Here is a 25154-nt window from a genome sequence, read left to right as displayed (position 1 = left end):
GGTGCTATAGCTTGAACCCTCCATTCCACTTGAAGGCTTTGAAAGATAGAGAGGTTGAGACCCCCCAAAATCCACATCAACTCCATAGGAATAGAATATGTCTACTCTTGATGAGTTGGCTTTTCCCAAATTTTGACCCGCCGTCTATTGTGAAGCCTAATGTCTTGTCTATTTGAGCCCTCCTCCACCTTAGTGGATTTTGATTTTGGCCTCCATAGGGTTTGACTATCATGACAGGACCAATTGATCACAACTTTATCCTTATGATGGTACCACCCTTGATGAATGAAACCTAATAGGTCAGGACCATGAGGGGTGATACTGAATTTGTTGAAGAAGATGGTAGAAAAGGGGAGGCTGGTCCATCCTCTCAACTTAGTTACTCTAAATTAATCATAGAGATCTGCAAGGGACACTGCCTATTGAAGCTCTTTCTGACACGTGTTTGAGAGGAAGGGTCGGAATCCCTTTCCCCAATTATAATTGTATAGATAGATGTGGAGTAAGAATTGAAAGAATTTTGCACTCTAAAGCCTCTCACATGAGTAAAGAAAGAATTTTTCGCATGCTACCTTAGAAAATCATTTCTTTATAGCAATAGGTAAAGCAAATGGGGTCTAGTCCAAATGGAGCGAGCTAGCTTGCAAAGTGGAATATGACATTTGAGATTCTAACCACCGAAGGTTTTTGATCGAAGTCAAAAGTGCGAGAGGGAAGGTTATGAACTGCTAGGGACATCAAAATTCTTTTTAATGTGATTCCAACAAAAGTTATCATTACTTAGTGTTAATGTTTAGGGCCATATTAAAGTCTTCCACAAACAATCAAAATGCTTGTTCATCTGATTCCAACAATATTTCTCATTACTTAGTGTTAGTGCCAAGGGCATATTAAAGTCTTTCACAGTCATAACAACCCTTTGAGAGATCCAAGTCTTGGGCTTTCTCTTGCAAGTGCAGCCATAATATTATTCACCGGCAATTGCAAACGGATTTAAATGCGATGTCAAGAGCTCCGATCATTTTGAGTCTCACTCTGTTTAAACACGTGCTTGATTTGATTGCCTTGGTGAACAGGCGCCATAATAAGCATGCGCCGTACACACCAGCAAAAATACTGAAAAGCCCTCCAAAGCTCTCTAGCCCCAAACGTGCAGGCTCCGAGTTGACGCTGCATCGCCCTTTCTTATCTCCAATGTTCCACGCATTCTGCAATGTCTGAAGGGTTCCATCCTCTGCCATTTCGAGTATCGCCTTTGAAAATTGATCGATTCGGGAATCTCCTTTTTGGAACGCCTTCACAAACATTCGAATTTAATCAATCCAACATACTTTTCGATACTCAGAAAGCTTTCAATAGCTTCCCACAATTATTCCCACATTGTGAATTACGACAACATCATGAGGTTCTGCAGGCAAGCACGGCACACCTAGCGCTAGGTGCGGTTGGGGCAGTGGGCAGCCCCCTGTCCCCAATCGCACCTAGCTAGGTGCGTGGTGCGGAGCCTACAGAAGCTTATGATGTTGAGCACTAAAGAAAAAAACAGGATCTCCTTCCCAAAAGGAAAGCCGTGGAAAACTTCTGGTGGATGGGAGGCATTTGATGGTACTCCCATCTACGAGCTTTACCTAATGTTTTTGTGTAGATCGTCATTGCACATGACCCAGTCTATTACTGCTGTCAGATGTTTCAACGCTCTTCAATTAAGCAGCAATATTCAAGCTTTGCGCGTTTGCAGGAACACGAACACAGAGAGACAGCTGGGTGTAAAATCTTTAAATGTGCAAAAGAAATATGGTAGCACCACAGGAAGTGAGATATGCATACTTACAAATCCAAATCCACCGAAGAAAGGGAGAAGATCGTCCTCCCTGGAGCTGCGGGTGAAGTCACATTCGGTTTGAAGAAAAATCTGCATGTAAGGGAGCTCCTCCACCCATGCCCCAACACCATTTGGCTTATGGTTGCCTTCTCGAAGGGCTTCGGCATAGTCTATTTCTGACGTAAAAGCTTTAATCGTGTGTCCCCCCTAGGTCGAGCTTGTCCATGTAGGTTTTCATGAAGGAGCCCTGTCGGTACCCTACTGATGTGCTCTTCTGTCTCAATAGGGCCTGGAAGCCATCTATGGTTGGGTACCGTTTCTGAGCCGAAAGGAAAGAGGATAAGCTAGCAGTGTAGCTTGAGTTGATTATGAGCATTACAAATAGCCATGCAATTGTCAGAAATCTTCCAACATGCGTCAGCACACGCTCCTCTGCAATGCACAAAAATGCTGATGAAGATGGGCAAGCTTGCATTGTTTTTAAGAGGACTCTTGCTTTCCACAATATAGTGCAATTCAAGCTGTTGATTAAAATGAAGTGCTGGATTAAGTATCTGTTATAATGAAGAGGAAAGAAGAACTTACGTTGTGATTGGAAAAGGCAGAGAGACGTGAACCTGCATTTACAATGTCATCAGATCAGAGGGTAATTAGGACATGCCAACATTAAGCAATAAAGAGCATGAGCTTTATCAAAGATGCGATAGAGAACTCGTATTCAATATTTTTTTGCCTCCAACATAATAAATACATCCATTGCATATTCATGTGCTCTACGGCTCGTGTTTATTTCAGTTGGCGGAATCTTGGCAGATGCTCCACTCCTCAACCAGCGGGCGACAGCCAAAAACTCGCCTCAAAGGCTTCGAACTCTTGCGGAGAGTTCCTTGCTCAAGGGGCGCTACACTAACCACTTCACCCAATGCACTTCAGTGACAACCTTCGTCCACATAAATATAAAAAAAAGTAATCCTACACAGCTCCGCGGCACGCTCGTACCCGACAGGTTCCTTGTCTGCTCTGAGTGCTCTTGGCCTACGTGCCACCTTCCACACGTGTGCAACTAGACACTTGAAGGACGTAAACGGCCCCCCATCAGCTGCCTTCGCCTTCAATTTCTTGCGTGATATCTCCGCCTGTGCTCGCATCAATTGAGATTCTCATTTTTTTCCGAATTGTTTCCAACTGGTACCCCCTACTCCTTAGCCATTTCGACAATGTGAAAACAAGGTGAAAATTCACTATGGCCTACATAAGGCTATGGAGAAGAATATCATAATAAGAGGTTTCTTTGTGTGAGAGAAAAATAGAAAGTGACACTAGTAGTTTAAAACATCTTCTTTGTTACCTTGGATTCTTTTTGGGACTATCAAAAAGGGGAATGGAAATCCTTGGAACATCTTAAGCTATGATGCAATCTCTCACTCCAAGAGGAGATCCTCGTCGGTAGACTTTTTGGAAAAATCTCACGCCTTACCCTTCCTCCTCGCTCTACACAGTTGGATTGAAAAGCTTGGAAGTGGCATGGAGAAAGACTGTTTTGCTTGCCCAAAACTGAATCGATTTATGAAAATGTATGCTCTTCAAAGGCTTGGTATGAACACCTCAACAAGACCTGCTCCAAAAGGTGGGCTGCAAGCAAACGGTCTTAAGTAGTTGGGAACATTTAGAAAGCAAAATGTGAAGAAAGAGACAAAATCTTTCTTTGGAAGGTTCTCTTTGAATTTGTGGAAATCAAAGATAAATCTAGAGCTAGAGGACTAGCCGAGGGTTCTTGTGTCAGATGAAAGCACTCAGATAAGACCCTCACACACCTATTCTAGGGATTTCCCGAAATCATAAACTTCACGGGCACTATCCGCACGTGGGTATTCATACATTTGAAAACTCCGTGCTTCAGATGCAACCTTGCTATGGGCTCTAGATGCATCTACATTGAGGATCTCTTGATTGCTGATGTCTACATAATAAGAGCTATGGTATTGAGAATCATATGGCGGTCCAAAAATGTGTTACTCTTTTGAAAGAAGTGTGAGCTTCTCTTCTAGACACAAAATCTGTTCTGGATTCATGCAAGTGGAATATCATTTATAAAAGGTATAAAAATTGCAAGTTATTTTTTCCAAAACTCACAATTGTGAGTGATTGTATTATAAAGTCACCAAGAAATATACGAATCAGCCTCAAGCTCATGCCGAGCCTTGAGGGACAGTCGGTTACATGAACATAGTAACACACTATTGCCAAAATCCCAATCCTTGATGGCGAGCGTCGCTCTAAGCCAAATGTCCAATTATGCCTTTTACCTACTACACATATAACCTCCTTACTTTTCTGTACAATCTCTATGAAGCTAGCCACAGAGAAGTCTCTATCAAATACTCGTTGAAGAAATAGTATCTGATAGTTTGAGTACAGATTAGAAGTGCAGAACTTCAAAACTGTTTCCCACCTAGGCACAAATCCTTCTTGTAAAATCTGAACTTCCACGTTTTTTGAATCCATTTACACACCTTCTTTGCCAAGCCACTAATCGACGAGCATTCCATGAAAAGGTGGGCGAGGTCTTGAATAGCCAATCTACACCCTGAACACCTATCAGACCCGATACCACGTGATTGAATCTTGACTCCTGTTGGCAAAGCCCCCCACAGGACCTTCCACAAAAATATCTTCGTAAGTTGTGGCCAGTGTGGATTCCAAATATTCTTTGTAACCTCAACCCATCGAGCTTCCATCCTTTGTTTGTTCCATTGCTTGTTCAAAGGGGCAAACCAATCAGCCTCGTGTATTAACACTTGGTAAATGCCCTTGGTATGAGGTTTCCAAAATTGTCTATGTATGGGCCATTTTCAAGCTTTTCACTCAAAAGCATCTTCACAGATTGGCATCAGAATATTGCCCGGGCCTTCTACAACTCTCTTAACAAGAAGCTTCTCAATGCCATTAAGTTGAAACTGAGCAGCCACCCGTGTCAAAGGATTTCCAGCACTTTCTATTTCCATCCCTGAAGTGGATTAGTCATTGGAGTCCTTTATTATTCATCTTTATTGCAGTTTCTCTCCAATAAGGGTTCATGGTAAGACCATCAACTTTAGACATCCAAGGGGACCAGTGCGAGATGGAGTTCTGAAAGTATCTGCTTGATTCATTCCATTCCAATACCCCTGCTGCTCTATTACACTTCCACACCAGCTCTCTTGTGCTACCACCCAGTCTCAAGCTAGACCACGTCGAGGCTAATAGTTTGTCGTGCACCTCGATCCCTTTTCATCGACCACCTTCATAGCAAATTTTTGCCTTGTCTATCATATCCTTGTGTCAAATGAGACGTTTTCTATCAGAGAGATCATTTGAGACTTCTCAATACTACACTTTAACCCTCAAGCCACAACAAATGTTTACACAATCTCCACGGCCTTCTTGAGCACCTGAGAGAAGGCTTTCAAACAGAGGAGGGGGTCTTTTGCAAACATCTTGGTCAAGAGTTGGTTGTTACTGGGTAAAGCTAAACCTTGAATTTCCCTAGATTCAAGCATTGTTATGAGAGGATGCGACCCAATGGAAAAGAGGAGAGGGGCCAACGGGCATCCTTGCTTGGTTAAAAGGTCTTTTGGCTTGAAAGGAGCCCACAATTTTGTCATTGAATAAGAGCTCAGATTGACTCCCTAGACCCAAAGTGTGTATAAGTAGACAAAGGCGAGGCCCAAATCCCAATGATTTCATGACATCTTCAATGCAGGACCATATAATCCTATCATATGTCTTGTTTAGGTCAAGCTACAACAAAATGCACTCTTGCTTCGTGAAGGCTGCTTACTCAATGCAAACCATTGCTATCAAGATATTGTCATATACTGACCTTCCTTTGATAAACCCGTGCTGATGAGGGGAAAGGACTCTGTTTAGGAGGGGGGCAATTCTAAGGGCGGCTGTCTTGGCAATGATTTTCTATGCCATAGCAATCAAAGTTATGAGACACCAATGCTTTTACGAGCAACAAACCTGTTTTGGGATAGGCTTGAATAGCCTTGTTTTCACATGGGTCCAACGACCCCTTGAAAAGATCTTGGTTAGCCATGTATGTGACTAGAACCTTGAGGTCATCCTAGAACTCCCTGAAGTTTTCCATGATAAGACCATCCTAGCCAGGGGACTTCTCCTTGCCTAGAGCTTGCAACACAAGCAAGAATTCATCTTCAAAATAGGCCATCTCAAGATGGTTGGCATCAAGTAGGGAAATTTTCCTATTGACACTCTTGAGCAAGGTTTCTCTAACTTCATCCACTTATTGAGATTGGGTCTCAGAATCGCCAATGATTTGGCTTATATGATCAAGCATCAACCTAGCCATTTCGTCTTGGTCTTGTGTAGCATTTCCATTCTCATCAATGAGTGAGTGGACGACCAACTTTTCTTGATTTTCAAGATCCTATAAAAATATGCTTGATTTACGGCCTATGGCTGGAGGAAGGTCTCCCTAGATATCAACCTCACCCTCTCGACCTCCTCGAGCTGTTTCTCGGCTAGGTTGGCTTTATCTTCCAGCCACCTTTTGTGGTCTTCTTCAGAGGCTAGCCCTGAAGATTTTTTGGAAGTTGAATGAGTAACCTTCTCTTCAATTTTCTTCCAATGCTCTTCCCAAGCCTTTTTCATCCGAGGCTCGAGCTTTTTGAATACTTCGAGAAAAGAGGTCCCAAGCTTAATGATTTTCGTGAGTAATATCTTTATTGAGTTTATTTAAAGCTTTCTTGGTCATCCTTCTAAACAGAGGGTCTTTGAACAGGTATGCCCCAGTAATAAGAAACTTCTTACTTCCTCTAGGGGCCTTTCCCACCCCATCAACTTTCCTAAGCTTTAGGCGTAAAGGTAGATGGTCTAACATGCTTTTCATTGATAGAACCTTCATCTCAAAGCAATGACGAGATTAAGTCATCTTGGTGAGAGCAGTAGCATCCGTCAAGACAGGACATCGTGTGTGCATAATGTAGGCTTGTGTCTGTGAAGCATGGTGTGCTGTTCTAGGGACCCGTCTCCCACGGGTCCATCAAAGCCCATTTCTCACAGAGACCAAGCCATTTAGCTTTTTCTAGAGCTTGCCAATAGACTGGCTGAGCATGTTTTATCCTTGCTCTTCTCCACCATATGAAAGTCACCTATCAGTAACCACTCGCCTTCAATAGGGGAATCCCTAGGGTGCATCCACAATTTGTCTCTATCCTTGGCATTGCAAAGATCATATATGTCTACTAGGTTGATTTGTCCACATGACTCTAACTCCTAGGACTCTCCCAGAGGGGTGATTTAGGACCACTTTGGGCTCCAGTTTCTTGTCCATAATAGAGAGGACACCACTAAACCCATCCACTCCCTCACCATAGAGCACCAACTTCCTCCCAGATGCATGTTTTCTTTTGTTGTGAGTATCAAGATGTTGTTCTTGGATGGCCCAACAACTAACTTCCTTATCCTTTCTAACTTCCTTCCAAAAGAGGGAGTGCTTATTTTGGATCTTCAATCCTTTTAGGTTCCATGATTGTATAGCTAGAATTTCCATCATAAGGAGAGTGGGACAAATTCCTTTTCATTTAACCCTTGTCGGACCCCTTCCCGGTCCTTACCTTTGTGCCCTCGAGAGAATTCGGAGGTTCTTCAGGGTCAAAGTATTTCTTTTTGTGTAGCACCTCAAAGGGATTGTAAAGGGGGATAACTCCAGTTACCCCTTTTAGTTGGGCAGGGAGTTCCAAGGAGCCTATCACTTTACTCTTTAGGAACTCTTTAGTCCTACAACTTTCACAATCGATGTAGTTGTTACTGTCAAAAGCTTAGGTGTAGATGCAGGGAAAACAAACAATTTTTGGACCTCTCTAGTCTTCTCTTGCAATTGGGTGACTTCATTGTCACAAACCATAGGCCTCTTTTTCCTCCCCTATTCTTGTCCCTTTGCACCTCTTTACTTGTTTCTCACCCTCTTCCATTGCCGTCTCCTTGGCAGGGAAATGATTGAACTCCCCTAAACTGGAGGCTTGGTCTAGAGGCCCGGAGTTCCCTTTAGTCCTCATGGGAAAATCCTTGGCTAAATGCCCAAATTTGTCAAAACATGCCCCAAAGTAAGTCTCCAAATTGAGTGAAATAGTTACTAGTCCTGCGGTCACCATGCTTTTGGGTGGAGTCTTAGTCATGTCACAGCCTACACAAACCCTATTAGATGATATGTCTAGGTCCCTCTTGTTAGGAACAAACAAGGGGGTGCCCATCTAATTGGTGAGCATCCTAATATTATCCCAGCGTCAACTTGGCAACCCCGCGAGCTCAACCCAAATTGGGTGAATTCCCCTAGAGGGATTTGGCCAAATCAAATATAGGCTCCCATGGTACTACACATACAGTTTTTCTATTAAACATAAGGGGACCTTTATCCAAGATTTTTGCAACGTAGGAGTCATCCTTGAATCTAACTGAGCAAGAGTCCTTAGTGAGGTATGTAGTACTTTTAGTTGCCCCTCCATGCCCAAGGATTAATGGTCCTTGAAATCATTACATCAGCTCGTACCTATTTGGAATTACAAAGTCATACACAAGCATAATCTTTGCTTTCATGGCTAGCTGCTCTTTTTTAAGTGCTAGTGGAATTGCAACCGTGACAGCCTCCGCTACCTTTACTTGTTGCGGAAGAGACTTTTTAATGGCACTATATGCTCGATCTGCAAGGCATAGAATGTCAATTATAAAAGAAGGAGAAATTCTTGCTTGATCTGCAAGGCATAGAATGTCAATTATAAAAGAAGGAGAGAAGTATGTACTTCTTGCTATTAACCACTCCTATTCTTCCATGAGCATTCGATTTGTGATATTTAGCATCACTAATTAGGTTGATTAAGTTGGGTCTTAATCTTGTAATTATGTGTGTGCCCTATTGTTTGCTTGTGTGTAGATAGGTTTTATGAAACTCTAGCACCATTCACCTTGTGTGTGTAGCTATTGATGAAGTGTTGTGATTGACGTGTGATGATTAGAGAGGCAAACATCAATGTAATTAGTATGTGCTTATCATTAGTGTGCTTGCAATTTCTAGTCTATGGTAAGTCGGACTTCGATGGACTTGATGTGTGTAGGAGTTGATTAATTAGTAATTAGAGTAGGTTTAAAGTTAGTCTTGCCATGGTTAATCTCTACTTGCATTGGAGAGGTGATCTCTTGAATCCTATATTTCTATTCATCCGATGCCCGTGCTTCCATGCCTATTGGAAACTAATTAAAAGGTATTCCTAATGGCTTAAAAAAAAAATAAAAGGTGCTCCTAATTCAAAGATTCCACTCAAAAACAAGAAAAACGATGCGTTAATCTATAGCACGTAACGACGGGCAATGACGAAGCACATAGAATTGCAACAATATTACCTAAGAAAGATGAATACAACATTGTGTGTGTGTGTGTGTGTGTGTGTGAGAGAGAGAGAGAGAGAGAGAGAGAGAGAGGGGGGGGGATGCTAAAGAGAACCAATAAGAAAATGCTAAAAAAAAATTGAAAGAGTAGAGAAACACCTATTTATATGGACAAAAAATGTCTTTTGACTTTCTATGTTCATTTGTCTTTTGACTTTTCATCTTCATTCTTCTTTTGATTTTCCACCTTCATCTGTCTTTTCATTTCCTAAACTCACCCTTCACTTATGTACTTAATATGTTTTGAAAGAGTTTTTATTTTTCCAAGATTGGGAGGACCTAATGGTAACTTCCTTATTTTATTCATTTCATTCCAAGATTCCTCTCGATTCCCTCCTAGCTCCACTTCTTGTCACTAAGGAGATTGCTCTGGTCATAACCTTACAAAAGTGAGACGGCACACTCAAACTTATTACCATCCTTGTATTGATCTTTATTTGGTCTCTCGTAACCAAGCAAGCAGTGACGTTGAGCTGCTCCAAGCTGGCAAACCATGCCATTAAGAAAAACGTGCAAGCCTACCTCTCTCTACATTACTGTTGGGGAGGTAAAGCCCAATGTGCCAAGCCTGAGTGTTGGGCGGCCGAAGACTAACTGAGAACTAACACTGACCATTCATTCTACATAAAACAATAAGGACTCATAACCCTAACACTGTTGTGTTTGGAGTTCACCCAAACCTTTGTCTCTTCTCTTCTTCTCTCTTCTCCATTACTGCACACACACACACATGCTCTCACTCGCACACTTCAACTAGTATCAAAGCTCAGGCATTGGGAGCACCATTGGAGCTCATCGAGGAGGCAGTCAAAGAAGCAGTAAAAATTGTAGCACGTTTTTTCAGAAGCTGTTTTGGACTACCAAAACGTCTTCATTCAAGTCAATTCCCTCTCCTCCCAACCGGTTTTTTGTCCTCTTCACCTTTTCAAAAGAATGTTTTCTCAAAATCTTCACCAATTTTGAGATACGTCACTCATACTGCCTGTATGTCGTGAAGTACAAGCTGCAGATTTTTACAGATCTTTATTGACCTGTAAAAACAGATTATTTCACGTCCATTCCCTCTATTCCCAATCTTTTTTGCGTGGTGTACAAATTTGCAGAAGGAAGTTTCTGCAACTTTTGCACGGTTTGAGAGATATTCAGTTCAGATAGCAGGGTGGTCTACCTTCGTTGGTTCTTTAGCGTACATGATTTTGTTGCAGACTCTTTCTCTGCAATCTCTGTCACATGCATATTTGATGTAATATCTTGAGGGTCTATTGAATCAGACAAACCGCCGCAGCGGTTACAGAAAAGGGTTTCTATGGTTGATTCAAGATCTTATGCGGTTTACGAATTGTGATGGAAATATGCAAAGCCTAGTCGTGGTAAGGTTTTATTGAGTTGCGGGATTCTCGAATGTGGAGATCCTTTTGGTGATACAACTTTTGGAGAGAGCCCCCGATATCCCATAGTTTTGGCATAGACATAGGATGTATGTTTATGCAGTTAGTGCAGTATTGGTGTGCATCTGCTGACCTGCTATTGTTGGCATTGATATTAGGCATTTGACAGTGTTTAATTGGTCCGAGACACTCTTCTAGAGTTGGAGACACTGACATGACAATTCTTTGAGATTCTATCTTGCCAGTTTAGCCATTTTGATCATCGTTTCAGTCATTGTACACATTTATTTTGGGTTCAGAAGTCAGGTTTCATAGGGGAGACTCTGTCGAAATTTTCCAGGTTTTCTATTATCTTCCTTAGTGCAGCGGATATATCACTTTTGTTCCTTGTCGAGTGATGGATTCATCATCGGAGGACTCTTTGTTCAACATTGAGAAGTTAGATGGTACTAGCTTCCCATTTTGGAAGGATCAAATTTACAATGTCTTAGTATAGAAGAAGCAGATCCGACCAATTAAGATGAAGGGGATAAAGCTTGAGGGTATGAATGAGTATGATTGGCAGGAGTTGGATGAGCTTTCCAAGTCTACCATTGTGCTGACTTTGTCAAATAATGTGTACTTCAATGTGAATATGGAAAAGACTAGATATGAGTTGTGGAAGAAGTTATCTGACCTGTAGGAGAAGCAAAGTGCAGCATCACAGGTTTATTGGTTGAGAAAGTTAGTTTCTTAAAGATGGATAAGGGCACAACCATGTGCAACCATCTCAATGAGTTCAACACAATTTTTAGTCAACTTTTTGTGCAAGGAGTCAATTTTGACGATTCATTCAAAGCAATGTTCTTGCTAGTTACCTTGCCAGAAAGTTGGGATACTTTTCGCACAACCATAAGTAACTCACCACCTCCTTATTGTTTAACATGTGCTGATGTTGAGGGAAGTTTGCTTACCGAAGAGGTTAGCAGGAAGAATCTTGATGCTTCTCGTAGTACTAGAAATGCTCTCGTTGTTCGTGGTCGATCACAAGAAAAGGGCAAACAAAATCAGAGAGGAAAATCTCGTAGCAAATTACGTGGCCAAAAAGACATTGAGTGCTATCGTTGTCACAAAAAGGGTCATATGAAGAAAGACTGTCAAAAGTGGAAACAAGAGAAAGGTTAAGACGAAAGAAGGCAAGACTAAGGAAAGCAGTATAAAAGATTGAAGAGATCAACAATGTTTTTGTTGAAGATTTTGATGGAGACATTTATCTCACATCTGCCATGGATTCAACATTTTTGGTTGCCACTGATGACTATGCTTTACAGGATTGGGTTCTTGACACAGGTGCATTGTTTCATGTGACTCCTCACAGAGAATGGTTCAGTACATATGATGCAACCCGTAAAAGTCGTGTTCGTCTTGGCAATGATTTTGCTTGCGACATAGTTGGTGTCGACGATGTGCAGCTGAAATTTCAGAATGGTTCTTCACTCATGCTCAGGAATGTGAGACATGTGCCAAAGCTTACCAAAAGCTTAATTAGTATAGGACAATTGGATGATGTACGATATTACTGTACATTTGGTGATAACTCGTGGAAGATCACCAAAGGTTCTTTAGTGGTAGCACATGGTTCAAAGCCTGGGGCTTTGTACATGCTACATGTATCCAATGTTAAAAACCATGTAATTTGTGTAATTGAGTAGCCAAGAGTTTCTTTGTGGCTGTTAGCAGCGGCTAACACAGACTACACCCGTTATACATCAGGCGAGAGATATGCTATGGTTGTGCATAATATTTCCAACTCACTTTGTATAAGTCTTGGGCTCACTTGGAGTTCCAAATTTGTATGTGCTAGTTAGAGGGCTCAAGCTTAAACCCATAGTAGAAGGGATTGTGGTGAAAGCCTTTAAAAGGAAGCCTTTATGCAAGGAGGCTTCATTCTTGAGTATCCACTTTTGAGAGTTCTCTCTCTCTTGAGTGTTCACTCTATGGCCTAGCCTTGAGCTTAATGTCCATGCTTGAAAGGCTAGTGGTAATCATTGTAATTAGAGTAAGCTCTTCTTGATTAATCTAATCCCTATTTTATCGTTAGTCTACTTCTTTTCTACATTTGATTATGTCATGAAGTAGTATTACACTCTCATTACTATAGATTTGAGAGAAGTATGTACTTCTTGCTATTAACCACTCCTATTCTTCCATGAGCATTCGATTTGTGATATTTAGCATCACTAATTAGGTTGATTAAGTTGGGTCTTAATTTTGTAATTATGTGTGTGCCCTATTGTTTGCTTGTGTGTAGATAGGTTTTATGAAACTCTAGCACCATTTACCTTGTGTGTGTAGCTATTGATGAAGTGTCGTGATTGGCGTGTGGTGATTGGAGAGGCAAACACCAATGTAATTAGTACGTGCTTATCATTAGTGTGCTTGGGATTTCTAGTCTATGGTAAGTCGGACTTCGATGGACTTGATGTGTGTAGAAGTTGATTGATTAATGATTAGAGTAGGTTTAAAGTTAGTCTTGCCATGGTTAATCTCTACTTGCATTGGAGAGGTGATCTCTTGAATCCTCTATTTCTATTCATCCGATGCCCGTGCTTCCATGCCCTAGCTGGGTTGCCGATCCTCGGATTTGATAATTTTGTGTGGGTTGCGATTAGGTGATGCTACAATGCCTCCCAACAGTGGCATCGTCGGTTAGGACATATGTCTCAAAACGGAATTAAAATCTTGTCTTGTTTTGGTTATGATCCTGGCTTCAATTTCTCAAAATTTTCAGTTTGTGAGCATTGTCTTTATGGTAATCAAACGCAGTCACCACACAAAAGCGCAAGCACTTGGAAAAGTGAGCCATTAAAGTTGGTTCATAGTGATGGGTGTGAACCCTTGCCTAACGTATCCATGGGCGGCTCATTGTACTTTGTTACATTCATTGATGACTTCTAAAGGAAAGTGTGGGTATATCCTCTTAGGAAGAAGAATGAAGTTCTTACAAAATTTCAAAATTTTGTGGCATTAGTGGAGAATCAGTCTGGCAAGAAAGTCAAGTTCTTAAGGTCAGACAATGGTGATGAGTATGTCACTAAAGCCTTTCAAACATTTTGTGATTCCAAAGGCATCAAAAGAGAGTTGACTACTCCATATAACCCTCCACAAAACGGTGTTGCTGAGAGAATGGACCGTACCATACAAGCGAAGTTACGTAGCATGTTGTCTAATGCAGAGCTTCCTAATGGATTTTGGGTGGAAGCATTAGCAATTGCTATCCATCTTATTAATAGATCTCCTAACAAGGCTTTAGATGAGAAGGTAGTTGAAGAGATTTGTTCTGGGAAGCCACCTTCTTACAAGAATCTTAGAGTCTTTGGTTGTGAAGCGTATTGCCATGTTCCAAAGGAGTTTCGAAGCAAGTTGGCACCTAAGTCAAAGAAATGTATATTTCTTGGCTTTGGCAATCCTGGCGAGATGGGATTTTGGTTATGGGATCTTGAAGCTAAAAAGATAGTTCGTAGCAATGACGTATACTTCAATGAAGAAAAGATGCATAAGAAGCATAATAAGCATGTGCATACAATGGAGGTTAGGAGAGTTATCTTCCAAGAATATGGAGTTGTTCACATTAGGGCTGAAGTGCCTAATGTTAAACAACAAGGACAAAATCCTCCTGTAGTACAAGATGTTGCTGAGGGACAATCGACTCAAGCATTTATTAGAAGGTCTACAAGAATTTCAAGGCCTCCTAATAGATTTAGTCCCTCATTGGACTACATTGTGTTGACAGATTGCGGAGAGCCTTCTTTCTATAAGGAAGCCATGGCAATGGATGACAAGGCGAAGTGGGAGAAAGCTATGCAACCAGAAATGGATTCGTTGCATAAGAATCAAACTTGGAAGTTGGTTTGATTGCCTAAAGATAAAAAGGAATTACCATGCAAATGGGTGTATAAGCAAAAAATTACACCTCATGATAATAAACCCAAGTACAAGGCACAACTTGTTGCTAAAGCATTTTAGCAGTAGCAGGGTATTGACTTTGATGAGATCTTTTCTCCGATTGTCAAGATGACTACTCTGTGGTGTGTCTATGTGTGTTGGTTGCTAAAGACAACATGGAACTTGACCAGATGGATGTCAAGACGGCGTTCTTGCATGGTGATCTTCAAGAAGAAGTTTATATGCAACAGCCAGAAGGGCAATGAAGACTTGGTGTGTCAGTTAGAAAAGACTTTTCATGGTATAAAACAATCATCAACAGAGTGGTATTGTAAATTCTACTCATTCATGCTCTGTCAAGGCTACAAACGTAGCGATATGGACCATTGCCTCTACACTAAGAGACCTAAAGATGGCAGTTTACTGATTTTGGTCCTTTATGTTAATTGCCAAGAAATGCAGGGATGAGATTTCGATCTTGAAGTCAGAGTTACATGCAAACTTTGAAATGAAAGACATGGGTGAAGCAAGCCATATCCTTGGCATGCACATTAGGAAAGACATGCAAGAAATTGGTCTATTTGTCTCAATCTAAGTACATTGCTAAAGTGCTCAAGCGTTTCAATATGGAGAGGGGGAAGGCATTGAGTACTCCATTGACTCAATATTTGTAACTTTATAAAAATGATTGCCATAATTTTGAAGAGAAAAAGGCTGAAATGGCACAAGTGTCTTATTCATCTGCAGTTGGGAGTTTGATGTATGCTATGATTGCTACACGCCCTGATATTGCTTTTGCAATGGGAGCTATTAGCAAATATATGTCAAATCCAGACAAGAAACATTGGGAGACAGTAAAAGGGGTTATGCGGTATTTGAATGGTACAAAATACATGTACATTTACTTAGGAAGAAAGGAAGCATGTGTAATGGGTTACACGGATGCAGATTATGCAGGAGATTTGGACAAGATAAGGTTCACTTCATGTTGGAATTAGGGTTGCAGAGAAATGCACATAGCTTGGAGAAGACAAAGCAAGCTCAAGGCACACAATAGAGAGTGTGTTACTTAGTGTGCAATGGAAAGATAGATAGCCCTAGAGTGATGGGCGTATATACAATGCACGGGGGGAAAAACCTCCTAAAGAGGGGAAAAATGCCCCAACGATCCTAGTATGTTCACACACATCACTACCACATGTATATGGTAACAAATTCCCCCTAGAGTGATGTGGTGAACAAGAGCTAACACATGAGTAAAGGGAAGTGCCATGCCCTGAGAACATGATTAGTCCAGAAAGAGGAGTAAGCCTAAAGCTTTGCGGAAAGCTTCAAGCTTCTCACGAGACAATGCCTTTGTGAAAAGATCTGCAAGGTTGTCCTGCGTTGGCACATAAGCCAAGATGATCTCTCCTGCTAAGATCCTCTGCCTGACATAGTGGTAATGCACCTCAATGTGCTTTGTGCAAGCATGAAAAATTGGGTTCCTCGCAACTGCCAATGCGCTCTAACTGTCAGTGTAGATAGTGTTGCAGTGTCCTGTCAAACACCCAAATCAGCCATAAGGCGTCTGAGCCATACACACTCAAGTGTAGCTGTGAAGATTTTCCTGTACTCAACCTCACAACTAGAAGTGGCCACAGTACATTGCTTCTTGCTCAACCATGATATACATGAACTGCCAAGCATGAAGCAAAAACCACTTGTGGACACTCACTGTCAAAACAACCAACCCAATCTGAGTCCAAAAAAGCATGTAAGTCTGGCGGCAATGATCCCCCCTTGGGATAAAACAAGCCAAGATGTAAAGTGCCACTAAGGTAGCAAAAATCCTCTTGACAGCCTACCAATGCTTAGACCCTGGGCTATGCATAAATCTGCTGACCTGTGAGACTGCAAACTGAATATTTGGCCTTGTGTTGCATACATAAATGAGGCAGCCAACAGCAGTTGGTAAAGAGTGACATCAACAGGATCACCAGCGTCATGAAGACTCAATTTAAAACCTGTTTCCATGGGAGTGGCAATAGGTTTGCAATCCTCAAGTCCAAACTTACATAGCAATGTCTCTATGTAACTTTTCTGACACAAGGAATACCACCATCACACTACTTAAACTGTATACCCAAGTAATGATGCAGCAGTCCCAAATCTTTCATCTTAAAAGTAGCATTCAAATCAGCCTTAAATTCAGCAATATGTCTCTCATTTGGTCTAGTGATCAGCAAATCATCTACATAAAGCACCACAATGAGAAGTACATCACTCTCACGCTTTACATACAATGTGCTTTCTGCTGGACTGTTACGAAAGCCTCGTTTGACCAAATGAGTGTCAGCTTTCTCATACCAAGCACGATGAGATTGCTTCAACCCATACAAAGCCTTCTTACATTTGCACACTTTGTCCTCTTGTCCTTTCACGACAAAACCACGAGGCTATGTTACATAAACTTCCTCAAATATGTCACCATTTAAAAAAGTAGTAACAATGTCTGATTGATGTACATCCTAACCAAAATGTGTTGCCAATGCACATATAGAATGCACAGTAGTCATACGACAAGTGCGAGCAAAAGTTTCTTCATAATCTATGCCGTTTTGTTGTGCATAACCCTTTGCAACAAGTCGAGCCTTATGGAGATCGATCTCACCATCTGGCGTGCATTTCAACTTGTAAACCGACTTTGTACCAATGCCCTTTTTGCCAGGAGGCAAATCACATAAAGTCCATGCGTCATTTTCTATAAGTGCATCATATTCAGATTGCATGGTAGCCATCCAATTTTTTGAATTTTGTGCTTCATCAAAAGACAGAGGCTCCTCAACATCATGTAAGCTAGACACAACCAAAGCATAACAATCTGATGGATAAGATGCATGGCAAGAGCCTGAACGAGTACGACTAGACAAAGGTGCATCCAATTTACTATCATGCAATGTATGCACCAGCCATTTTGGTATACCTCTAGCCCGGGGGATTCACCATGGAAAACTTACCGCCCCACGTAAGTGCAAGGGAGGGGGGTTTTTTTACAAGCTACATAAGCGTATAAGTTAGGGATAGGCCCCCAATAATTTATCTCCAAGCTTAAAAATAAGGGAGGGGGGTATCATATTTTGGTGGGGGGGGGGGGGGGGGGGGGGGGGGGGGGGGGGGGGGGGGAGGGGGCGGGGACACACATATTGTTCCCTATACTTTTCTTTGTTTTATCATCTTCTAGATGCTTGAAGATCTAGTCTATAGCTTTTATACTATCTTGAACCAAAACTGAAGGCCACATGTCAGCGCTCGAAACAAACCTCGTTGTAGTGTATTTCCACCTAAAAATTTTAAAATTTACCTCTTGAAATTAATTATGTGGGTTTTGGTAACTTTTTTAAAAAACCTATTAGGTTTTTTAAGTGTATGCAAAGGAAGAGGAGATAACTACCTTTTGAATATACAAGGATAAGATAAATATAAGGAAAAATAAAAAAATTATATAGTTTCTGTAGAATTTTAAAGTGCATTATGTTCTTGAGTGAGGAATAGAACTAAGGATAGTGGGAATGGGGAATCAGGATGCCTTAATCAGGTTAATGTAAATTTTAAAGACTTTACTGTTGCTATTAGGCTTAGCTAATGTTCAAATCTAAATAAACATTATTTTTGGTTGGCAAGGCTCCCGCCCCTTCGTGTCACCCCGACTCTTTACAATTTGCCTTGTGAGCGTTGTCTATGAGTCCCCTCTCACTCTCTCTTCCTCTCTCTCAACATTTGTGGCACACGTGACACAAGCTTTGTCAGATTTTCTCATCCCGCATCTTCAAAGATTTCCTTTGTGAGTCTGTGAGTGCTGAGCAGTGAGAACCTTAGAGCATGTCACATTGTCTCTCTTGGCTGACTTTAACCAAGAAGTAGGAGAAACACAACAAGAGGTAATTTGACCACAGAGAATTAAGCTTGTTGGCGCCTTGTAAAGTGGACCATTAATCCTTATCGGTGGGATCGTATGGGACCCTTTCCCGTTGTCCAAATGTGCACATGTGCCATGTGTGAGTGCCGAGGTTAGCCATTGCTGCCAATGTAGCCCACTCTTAAACTCTCGCCTCTGTTTAAAAAGGTCCATTTCTTGCTTTCTAATCTCTATGGGTTTCCCCTCTTGTGAGCTTTAGTATTCAACTTCGCCGTACACACCCATTTTGCGTCTTTCCCTCCACACAGATAAACTCACTCTCTCCCTCATCAAGGACCGCTACACTTGCATCCTTAGGGTTTCCCAAAAGCTTCACCCTGGGATGCATCCCCCCCATCTCCACATACCTACAAAGAAGACCTCTAATTTGGATTACTTCTACATTTGAATTTTCACAGATTTTCTATGCTCTTGTTTATGAAGGAGTTGACACACACATCACAAGAGCTTCACGACACATTCCCAAATGGAAAAAGGGTCCTTTTTTCCATATAATTTACCACGTTCAAGGGGGAGGGGGGGGGGGCGGGGGGGGGGGAACCTTCAAATTATCTTTTCCATTTAGGAAAGCTACTAGTAAAATACACCCATGTCAAAAAATCTGATTTGCAGCTGACGGAGGGAGGATGACGATGATAAGGCATGAATCCCCTTTATGGGTTTGATAAGAATGCGTTGCTAGAAGGCGTAACCCACAAGTCAACATTACGAACTTTATGCAGTTGAGTCCAACTCTCCAGCTTCTGTAGCCCGACGGTGATTTCCATTCTAGCCAAGCTGCACCTTCCTGTCCTTAAATGCTGAAAAACTCACGGAAGAGAGAGAGAGAGAGAGAGAGAGAGAGAGAGAGAGAGAGAGAGAGAGAGAGAGAGAGAGAGAGAGAGAGAGAGAGTGCATAGCACGGAGCCTACCCGTGCCTTGCCTTGCTTTTACATGCGAGGGTCTCATCGCCAGTCCAGACCACACACACACACACACACACACACACACACAAAGAGAGAGAGAGAGAGAGAGAGAGAGAGAGAGAGAGAGAGAGAGAGAGAGAGAGAGAGGAGCACCCTCCCACAGCTCTCACCAGCTCCACCCACGACAGTTTTCAACACTTGCATCGGCCCACATGCAAGATATCGCCTACACTCACATCCTCCAACCACCCTCTCTATCCCCTCTCTTGTCCAGATGGAAAGTGCGAAATAGAGGGATTTGGTGAGATTTCCTTCAAAACAAAATGGGCACCACCCTACTCTTCTCATTAACAAAAAAAAGTTGCTTAGTGTGGCTTGCCCTGAGTTACTTAGTAGTGCCCTCTCTCAATGGCCTGCTGCTCCTGTTATCATATGCCAACAGCTCGAAGAAGCTTGCATAGTAGCCCTCAACAGTTGGGTAGCCCCATGCTCGGAAGGGCACCAAGGTCGACCGGGCCTCACTCTCTATCTCTTTGTCTTGTTTTTAATTATGTACATCTCCTAATGGTCATTTTGCAGGCCTCGTGATTTCATCACTTTTTTGGCCTGCCCAAAGGGCTAAGGTCATAGTGATGTGTTCCCTTTTTTGGCCTGCCCAAAGGGCTAAGGTCATAGTGATGTGTTCCCTTTTTGGCCTGCTTAAAGGGCAAAGGCTATAGAGACGCTTTCTTTTTTGCTTGCCCAAAGGGCTAAGGACATAGTGATGTGTTCCCTTTTTGTTAGTGAAAAATCTCATATGTAAATTTTTCTGGCTTGCCCAAAGGGCAAAGGCTATAGCGTTGCCTTCTCCTTTTGCTGACTAAAATAGGAAAAAGGTTGAGATATATTTTTAAGCATTTTTTGACAGGCAAAAAATGTTGATTGGTTGAAATAAGATAGTGGCCACTCATTGACATGAGGAATGTGTACATCTAATAATGGACATATCTTGAGTTTTGAAATATGAAGTGAGTGCCCATTTTCGTAGTCACCACTGCTAGTTAGGTGTACCTCTTAGCATGCACACATGCCTACCAGCGGTGGCTTCTCCCTGCCAAAAAGAGCTCTGACCCCACCATAGGCCCGCCACGCTCCTACACCTAGCCACCGCGAGACTCACCGTCGCCATCGGAACTTCACCCCTGCTGCCTTAACGGTCACCCACGGCAAGAGCCGTTTGCCTAGAGGGAAACTGTTTTATTGGCTGCGACAAATGACAACTCGTCTGAGAGAGTTGACTTTTGTGATCACCCTTCTTTACTACGGCCGTGGCTGGAGCATGTGCGCATAGTGCCGATGGGTGGTGAACTTCATGACCCGATCGGCAAGCCACCGGGACCCTTAGCATGTGCGCAGGCTATCTGCTAGTTAGATGATGTTGGAATAGAAATGCTAATAGTTTCTCGCTAGTGGCGGCCAACTTGAGGGAAAATGAGCCCACTGCGGATTCCGAAAATCCCAGGGAGAGCTTGTGCATAGGGAACATCCCGTACCATCCCTCTAGCTGTTGCATACAGTTGTCAAGAAAATGATGACGTTGTATTCATGAAATAGTAATGATAACGTTAAGTGGGTCGGCAGTGACTGAATTAAACTCCTAGGCTGTCCCAGCTCCCCCGCGTGCTGCGCGGTTGCATCTCTTGCTCTCATAGCCACACACAACCATCATTCGGTATGTTATGTGTTTCCACAGGCGAGCTTCATGCACGCCGTGAGCCTCCCCTCTTCTGCGTCCAATTCTTCCTCTTCGCTCTTCATTCTGTACATCGCCCTTTTCATCAAGATGTGGCATTCCACCTCCTCTGCCTGCAGCCTAGATAATATTCACAGTGCTTTCACCCTACACCGCCAAGAATGCCATCACTGCTCGGGTTCAGTACAGCGTGTGAAGGAAAGGTCTCCATGTCACATATGTCCGGCCCTCAACAGTCATGATCTCTTTTGCATCATGACTATGTTGGATAACCTGGTGATCGTGCACACTGAGAGCATAGCACTCTTGCTGATGAAGGGGAAGGAGGTGTCATGGCATGGCTTTGCCTAGAAGATTATTCGCTCCGACATGTTGGGCCAGCTGAATCGACTGCAAGAAGGGCATCTTAGAGGGTGTTCTTGGAGCGCATGTCGACAGTGGTAGAGGAGATGAGGGTATTTCCTTGCGACACTCACCATGTGACCGCCACCAACTATGCAATCGATGGCACCATCTATTCTGTCGTCTGCACATCATCTTCAATGGTGTGGATGCACAGGTGTTCTACCCCAATTCCACCTCGCAAAGCTTTTGCACGACATGGGCGTGTTGTGCATATCGATGGTTCTTGGCCCTGTTGAACGCCCCATGAAGGACAATTTCCTATTCCATGCTTTCTCGCACCTCAATTGTGAGTTGCTTAGTACAGATCCAAAGGAGGGAGGGAGGCGTTCAAAAGTGTTCATTTATTAGCACTGGCAAGAGGTTTACAAGCTCTTTTGTGCAGGGTGGAAAATAGCTGCTGGTGTGACATTGTACCTCACTATACACACGACGGCTGCAGACAGTGTCAGGAAACTATCACGAGAGGGTGGTACTGATGTACTCAGGAGTGCCCCTTTGCTTCTTCAATTTAATTATTCATTGCCCAAAAAACTTAGTTTATTCATCAAAATTATGAAAATGTTGTGGCAGGACATAATAAAGCAAGTAGAGATTGGGGAGCCTTCCATATTGCCTCACTGACATAAGAAAGGGAATGCATTGCAAGGTGGCGACGAAGCAGCTTACATGCAGCATATGGAGTGACGATAGGTGCAGCGCTAGAGCTGGTGCCAAGTATTGATGCTGCATATTGCTACCACTCCTACTGTTTGTAGCGAAAGTCCTTGTGGCCAGGAATGCGTGAGAAACCCAGGAGCCATTTGATCTGTGTATGCATATCGCATTCCTATTGGGTGTAAGATTTTGATTGCTGGGGTTACAAGGTGCTTATCATTAGGAGCTTTAAGGTCTATGTAGGTAGCTATGCTTGCTCAGATCTTTACCCCCTCCAGCCATGCGTGAGAATGTGCCTTCATGTATGCATCATTTTCTCTGCAGGGTTGCTTCATTAATGTTTGATCCTATAATTGTCTTCTCTCTATGGATGCAGTCAGTTGCAGTCCGCATTGCATTTTTAAATTATCTTTTGTAATATTGACGTAACTTGTGTGTCTATAATGGAAACGGAGTCCTTGCAATGATTGTCATACATCTGAAGCGGGGTTTTTTTCCTGAGCATTATTAGAATGTGTGCTTGCATACTACATTGAGCAAGTTAATAGTAGACAAAACTTACATTGAACAGGACTTAAATGTGGACGGATGTTAAGGAATGGTGTTGAAACTAGTTGAGCTTCTTCCAGAATATAATTGTCACTACTTATTATCATACCTCTTAAAAGGTTATTTTCCTCATGGCTTCTTCCTGTGATTTCTCTAAGTTTCAATGTTTGTGACCCTCATGGTGCACAAACAAGAGAGCTGCTCCTTGCAATGCTTGAGAGCCATTGTCTCTACTCCTTGAGCCCACAGAAAATGTTTGCGTCTCCGTGTATATCGTGAGAGATATATGCTTTCTGTAGCTTTGTCAGCAGCCAAGACTTGCGCTTCATGAGAAGAGGCTTTGCTTGCAACTTAAACTACCGGACGAAGTTTATTTCCTTGCTTGTAAAGCTGAAAGTTGCCTGTTTATTTTCTATATAAAATCTTTGAAACATTAATGTAGTTTAAGGTATTATTCATCTGCTCTTGCTTTAATCTTAAGTGCATAAGTGCATGAGTTGAATGGCAGGCCTTGTGATTTTACCACTTGTTATAACAAAGAATGAAAAAGTTTGATTGGTGAGTGCTATAGTGAGCACTCATGAGAAAGTTAAGAGTGACAGTGAGTGGGTGACAATATCACGTTTTCTCTCAAAAAAATATTGAGATAAGATTCTTTCCAAGATTATTTTATTGAGTGCGCTCGAAATTAGAGTGGCTCCTCTTTTCTCGTGCAACCACCTCCATGACCAAGTCACCCATTTGTAAAAATTTATATGGTTTTCGGTATTTGGTTAGTAATTTCGTGAATCATGCAGATAATGTCGAGAGAATGATGGAAGGGGCCATCAGGTATCTCGTGTTGAGGTGCACTCTCGCATTAAGAACTTCAGTAGTTTGCACCATTGCATGAGGTTTAGAATGAATTGTTGTCTTAATCATTAATAGCAATCAGCAGTGGGTTCTTGAAAGTGGAATGCAATGAATGCTACTGTTATGAAAATGTTGAATACTGGAACAATCTACTACATAAATGAAAGTGAATTTTTTTAGTTGAAACTTTGAATAATGGGGATCTTACACACCTACTTTTCCTCTCCATCACACTATGCCAACAGCATCTTCGCGGTCCCTAAACAACCACCTCAACCTCCTAAAGCACTCCCTTGTCACCAACAAAATTCTCTCAGCCTTACTCCTTTGCTCCTCTCCCAGAATCTTGATAAGGTCCACGTCCTTCGAGGCCTCGGTTCTCAGTTCATCGGCTGTTGACTTGGCACCCCTTTGTGAGCCCTTTGTAAATTTCCTATGAGGTTGTGCAAGGTTTGGAGCAGGGCCCACGTCACCTTGAACATTTGTTCATTGGAATAGAGTGGTGGAGATGTTGCATCCCAACTCCTCGGGCTTCCTCCCACCCCCTTCTCCCCCTTCCATTGTTGCGTGTTGCTCATATGGATTTTGGGCATGTTGCTTCTTGATCACTGTCGTTGTTAGTATTGGGTAGCTCAAGCTCACTCAAGTGTTATCACTAATAGTAACTTGTATCATCCTCTACTTCAACATAGTCATAATCGGAAAAATTGGTATCCTATATCAATATTAGCATATCCCAAAATTTTGCAAAAATGCAAGTATTTGGTTATACTTGGCTTCCAAGCTTAGAATTAGGGGAGGGAGGGAGGTTTGAGAGATCTATTATCTGAGAAAGGGAGACAAGAAAAGTAGAGCACTGGTGATTTCCAGAAGGGGATTGATCATGGGGGGATTGGATTGCAGATCTTTAGAATCTTGACTTGCATCGAGTTGCACAAGTAGAACCTCCTCTGGCCTTTGCAAGAACACCTATAGACAATGGTGGGCAAGGGTCAATTGCAACATTGAGTAGTAGTACTTAGCTCCCGCTCCCCTTTACCACTATGGTAGGCTATCTTCTTCAATATGATCACCTCTTATGGCTCTCAATAATTGAACTCTGTTAGGTAGCCATGGAACTTACATATAATGAAAAACTTGAGATTAAATTGGTTTTTTCGAGTAGGCAATCAAAATCTAACCATAGTGGTCTTGAGGTGGGTGTACAAGCAAACCATTAGGCTTCATAACAGGCGTATGTTGGATTTTACTGCTGTTCATGGCCTTCAGTGTGCTTAGCATGAGCTTTCCACCTTCCGCCACGTAATTTGACCCTTGCGTGCTCCCCATGCTTATCTCCCATATTGACCTCTTTAGAGCTACACTTAAATAATTTGTGACCCTAAATAGTTACATGGTAGGCCTCGTTATTTTATCACTTTTTTTACCTTGTTCTCCTTGTTTTTTTAATTAGCGAGTGTTGCAATGAGTGCTAAAAAAAAAGTTATGACTAAGGGTAGTGGGTTCTTGAGTGCCTTAA

The 25154-nt window shown here is 42.2% G+C and overlaps 2 protein-coding genes across 2 annotated transcripts; one reads left to right on the top strand and one right to left on the bottom strand.

Annotated features, from left to right (window-relative positions):
• Positions 1–872: 872 nt before the first annotated feature.
• On the bottom strand, positions 873–2970 carry LOC147446521 (glutamate receptor 3.4-like). Its single transcript, XM_086525743.1, has 5 exons — positions 2822–2970; positions 2408–2439; positions 2137–2254; positions 1832–1877; positions 873–1295 (listed from the first exon to the last, which is right to left on the bottom strand). The coding sequence occupies exons 1-5, from the start codon at positions 2968–2970 to the stop codon at positions 972–974; spliced, it is 669 nt and encodes a 222-aa protein (XP_086381869.1). The 3' UTR covers positions 873–971.
• Positions 2971–20997: 18027 nt separating this feature from the next.
• On the top strand, positions 20998–22595 carry LOC147446520 (uncharacterized). The gene is made up of 5 exons (XM_086525744.1): positions 20998–21451; positions 21573–21630; positions 21735–21866; positions 21963–22057; positions 22151–22595. Exons 1-5 carry the CDS (start codon positions 21185–21187, stop codon positions 22199–22201), a joined length of 603 nt encoding a protein of 200 aa, XP_086381870.1. The 5' UTR covers positions 20998–21184; the 3' UTR covers positions 22202–22595.
• Positions 22596–25154: the final 2559 nt, after the last annotated feature.

Source organism: Adiantum capillus-veneris, chromosome 12 (genome assembly GCF_014529385.1).
Source record: "Adiantum capillus-veneris isolate H3 chromosome 12, ASM1452938v2, whole genome shotgun sequence".
Lineage (NCBI taxonomy): Eukaryota > Viridiplantae > Streptophyta > Polypodiopsida > Polypodiales > Pteridaceae > Adiantum > Adiantum capillus-veneris.
This window is presented reverse-complemented; position numbering and strand designations above follow the sequence as displayed.

Bases quoted from the DNA above. Each gene is read 5' to 3' on its own strand.
- LOC147446521 (XM_086525743.1), bottom strand. From the start codon at position 2,970: ATGCGAGCACAGGCGGAGATATCACGCAAGAAATTGAAGGCGAAGGCA. The intron at 2,440-2,821 runs GTACGAGCGTGC...TTGTAAATGCAG, and splicing joins GCAGACAAGGAACCTGTCGG to GTTCACGTCTCTCTGCCTTT. The intron at 1,878-2,136 runs GTACCCAACCAT...CTTCACCCGCAG, and splicing joins TTCCTTTCGGCTCAGAAACG to CTCCAGGGAGGACGATCTTC.
- LOC147446520 (XM_086525744.1), top strand. From the start codon at position 21,185: ATGCACGCCGTGAGCCTCCCCTCTTCTGCGTCCAATTCTTCCTCTTCG. The intron at 21,452-21,572 runs GTGATCGTGCAC...ATCGACTGCAAG, and splicing joins TGACTATGTTGGATAACCTG to AAGGGCATCTTAGAGGGTGT. The intron at 21,631-21,734 runs GTATTTCCTTGC...GTGGATGCACAG, and splicing joins CAGTGGTAGAGGAGATGAGG to GTGTTCTACCCCAATTCCAC.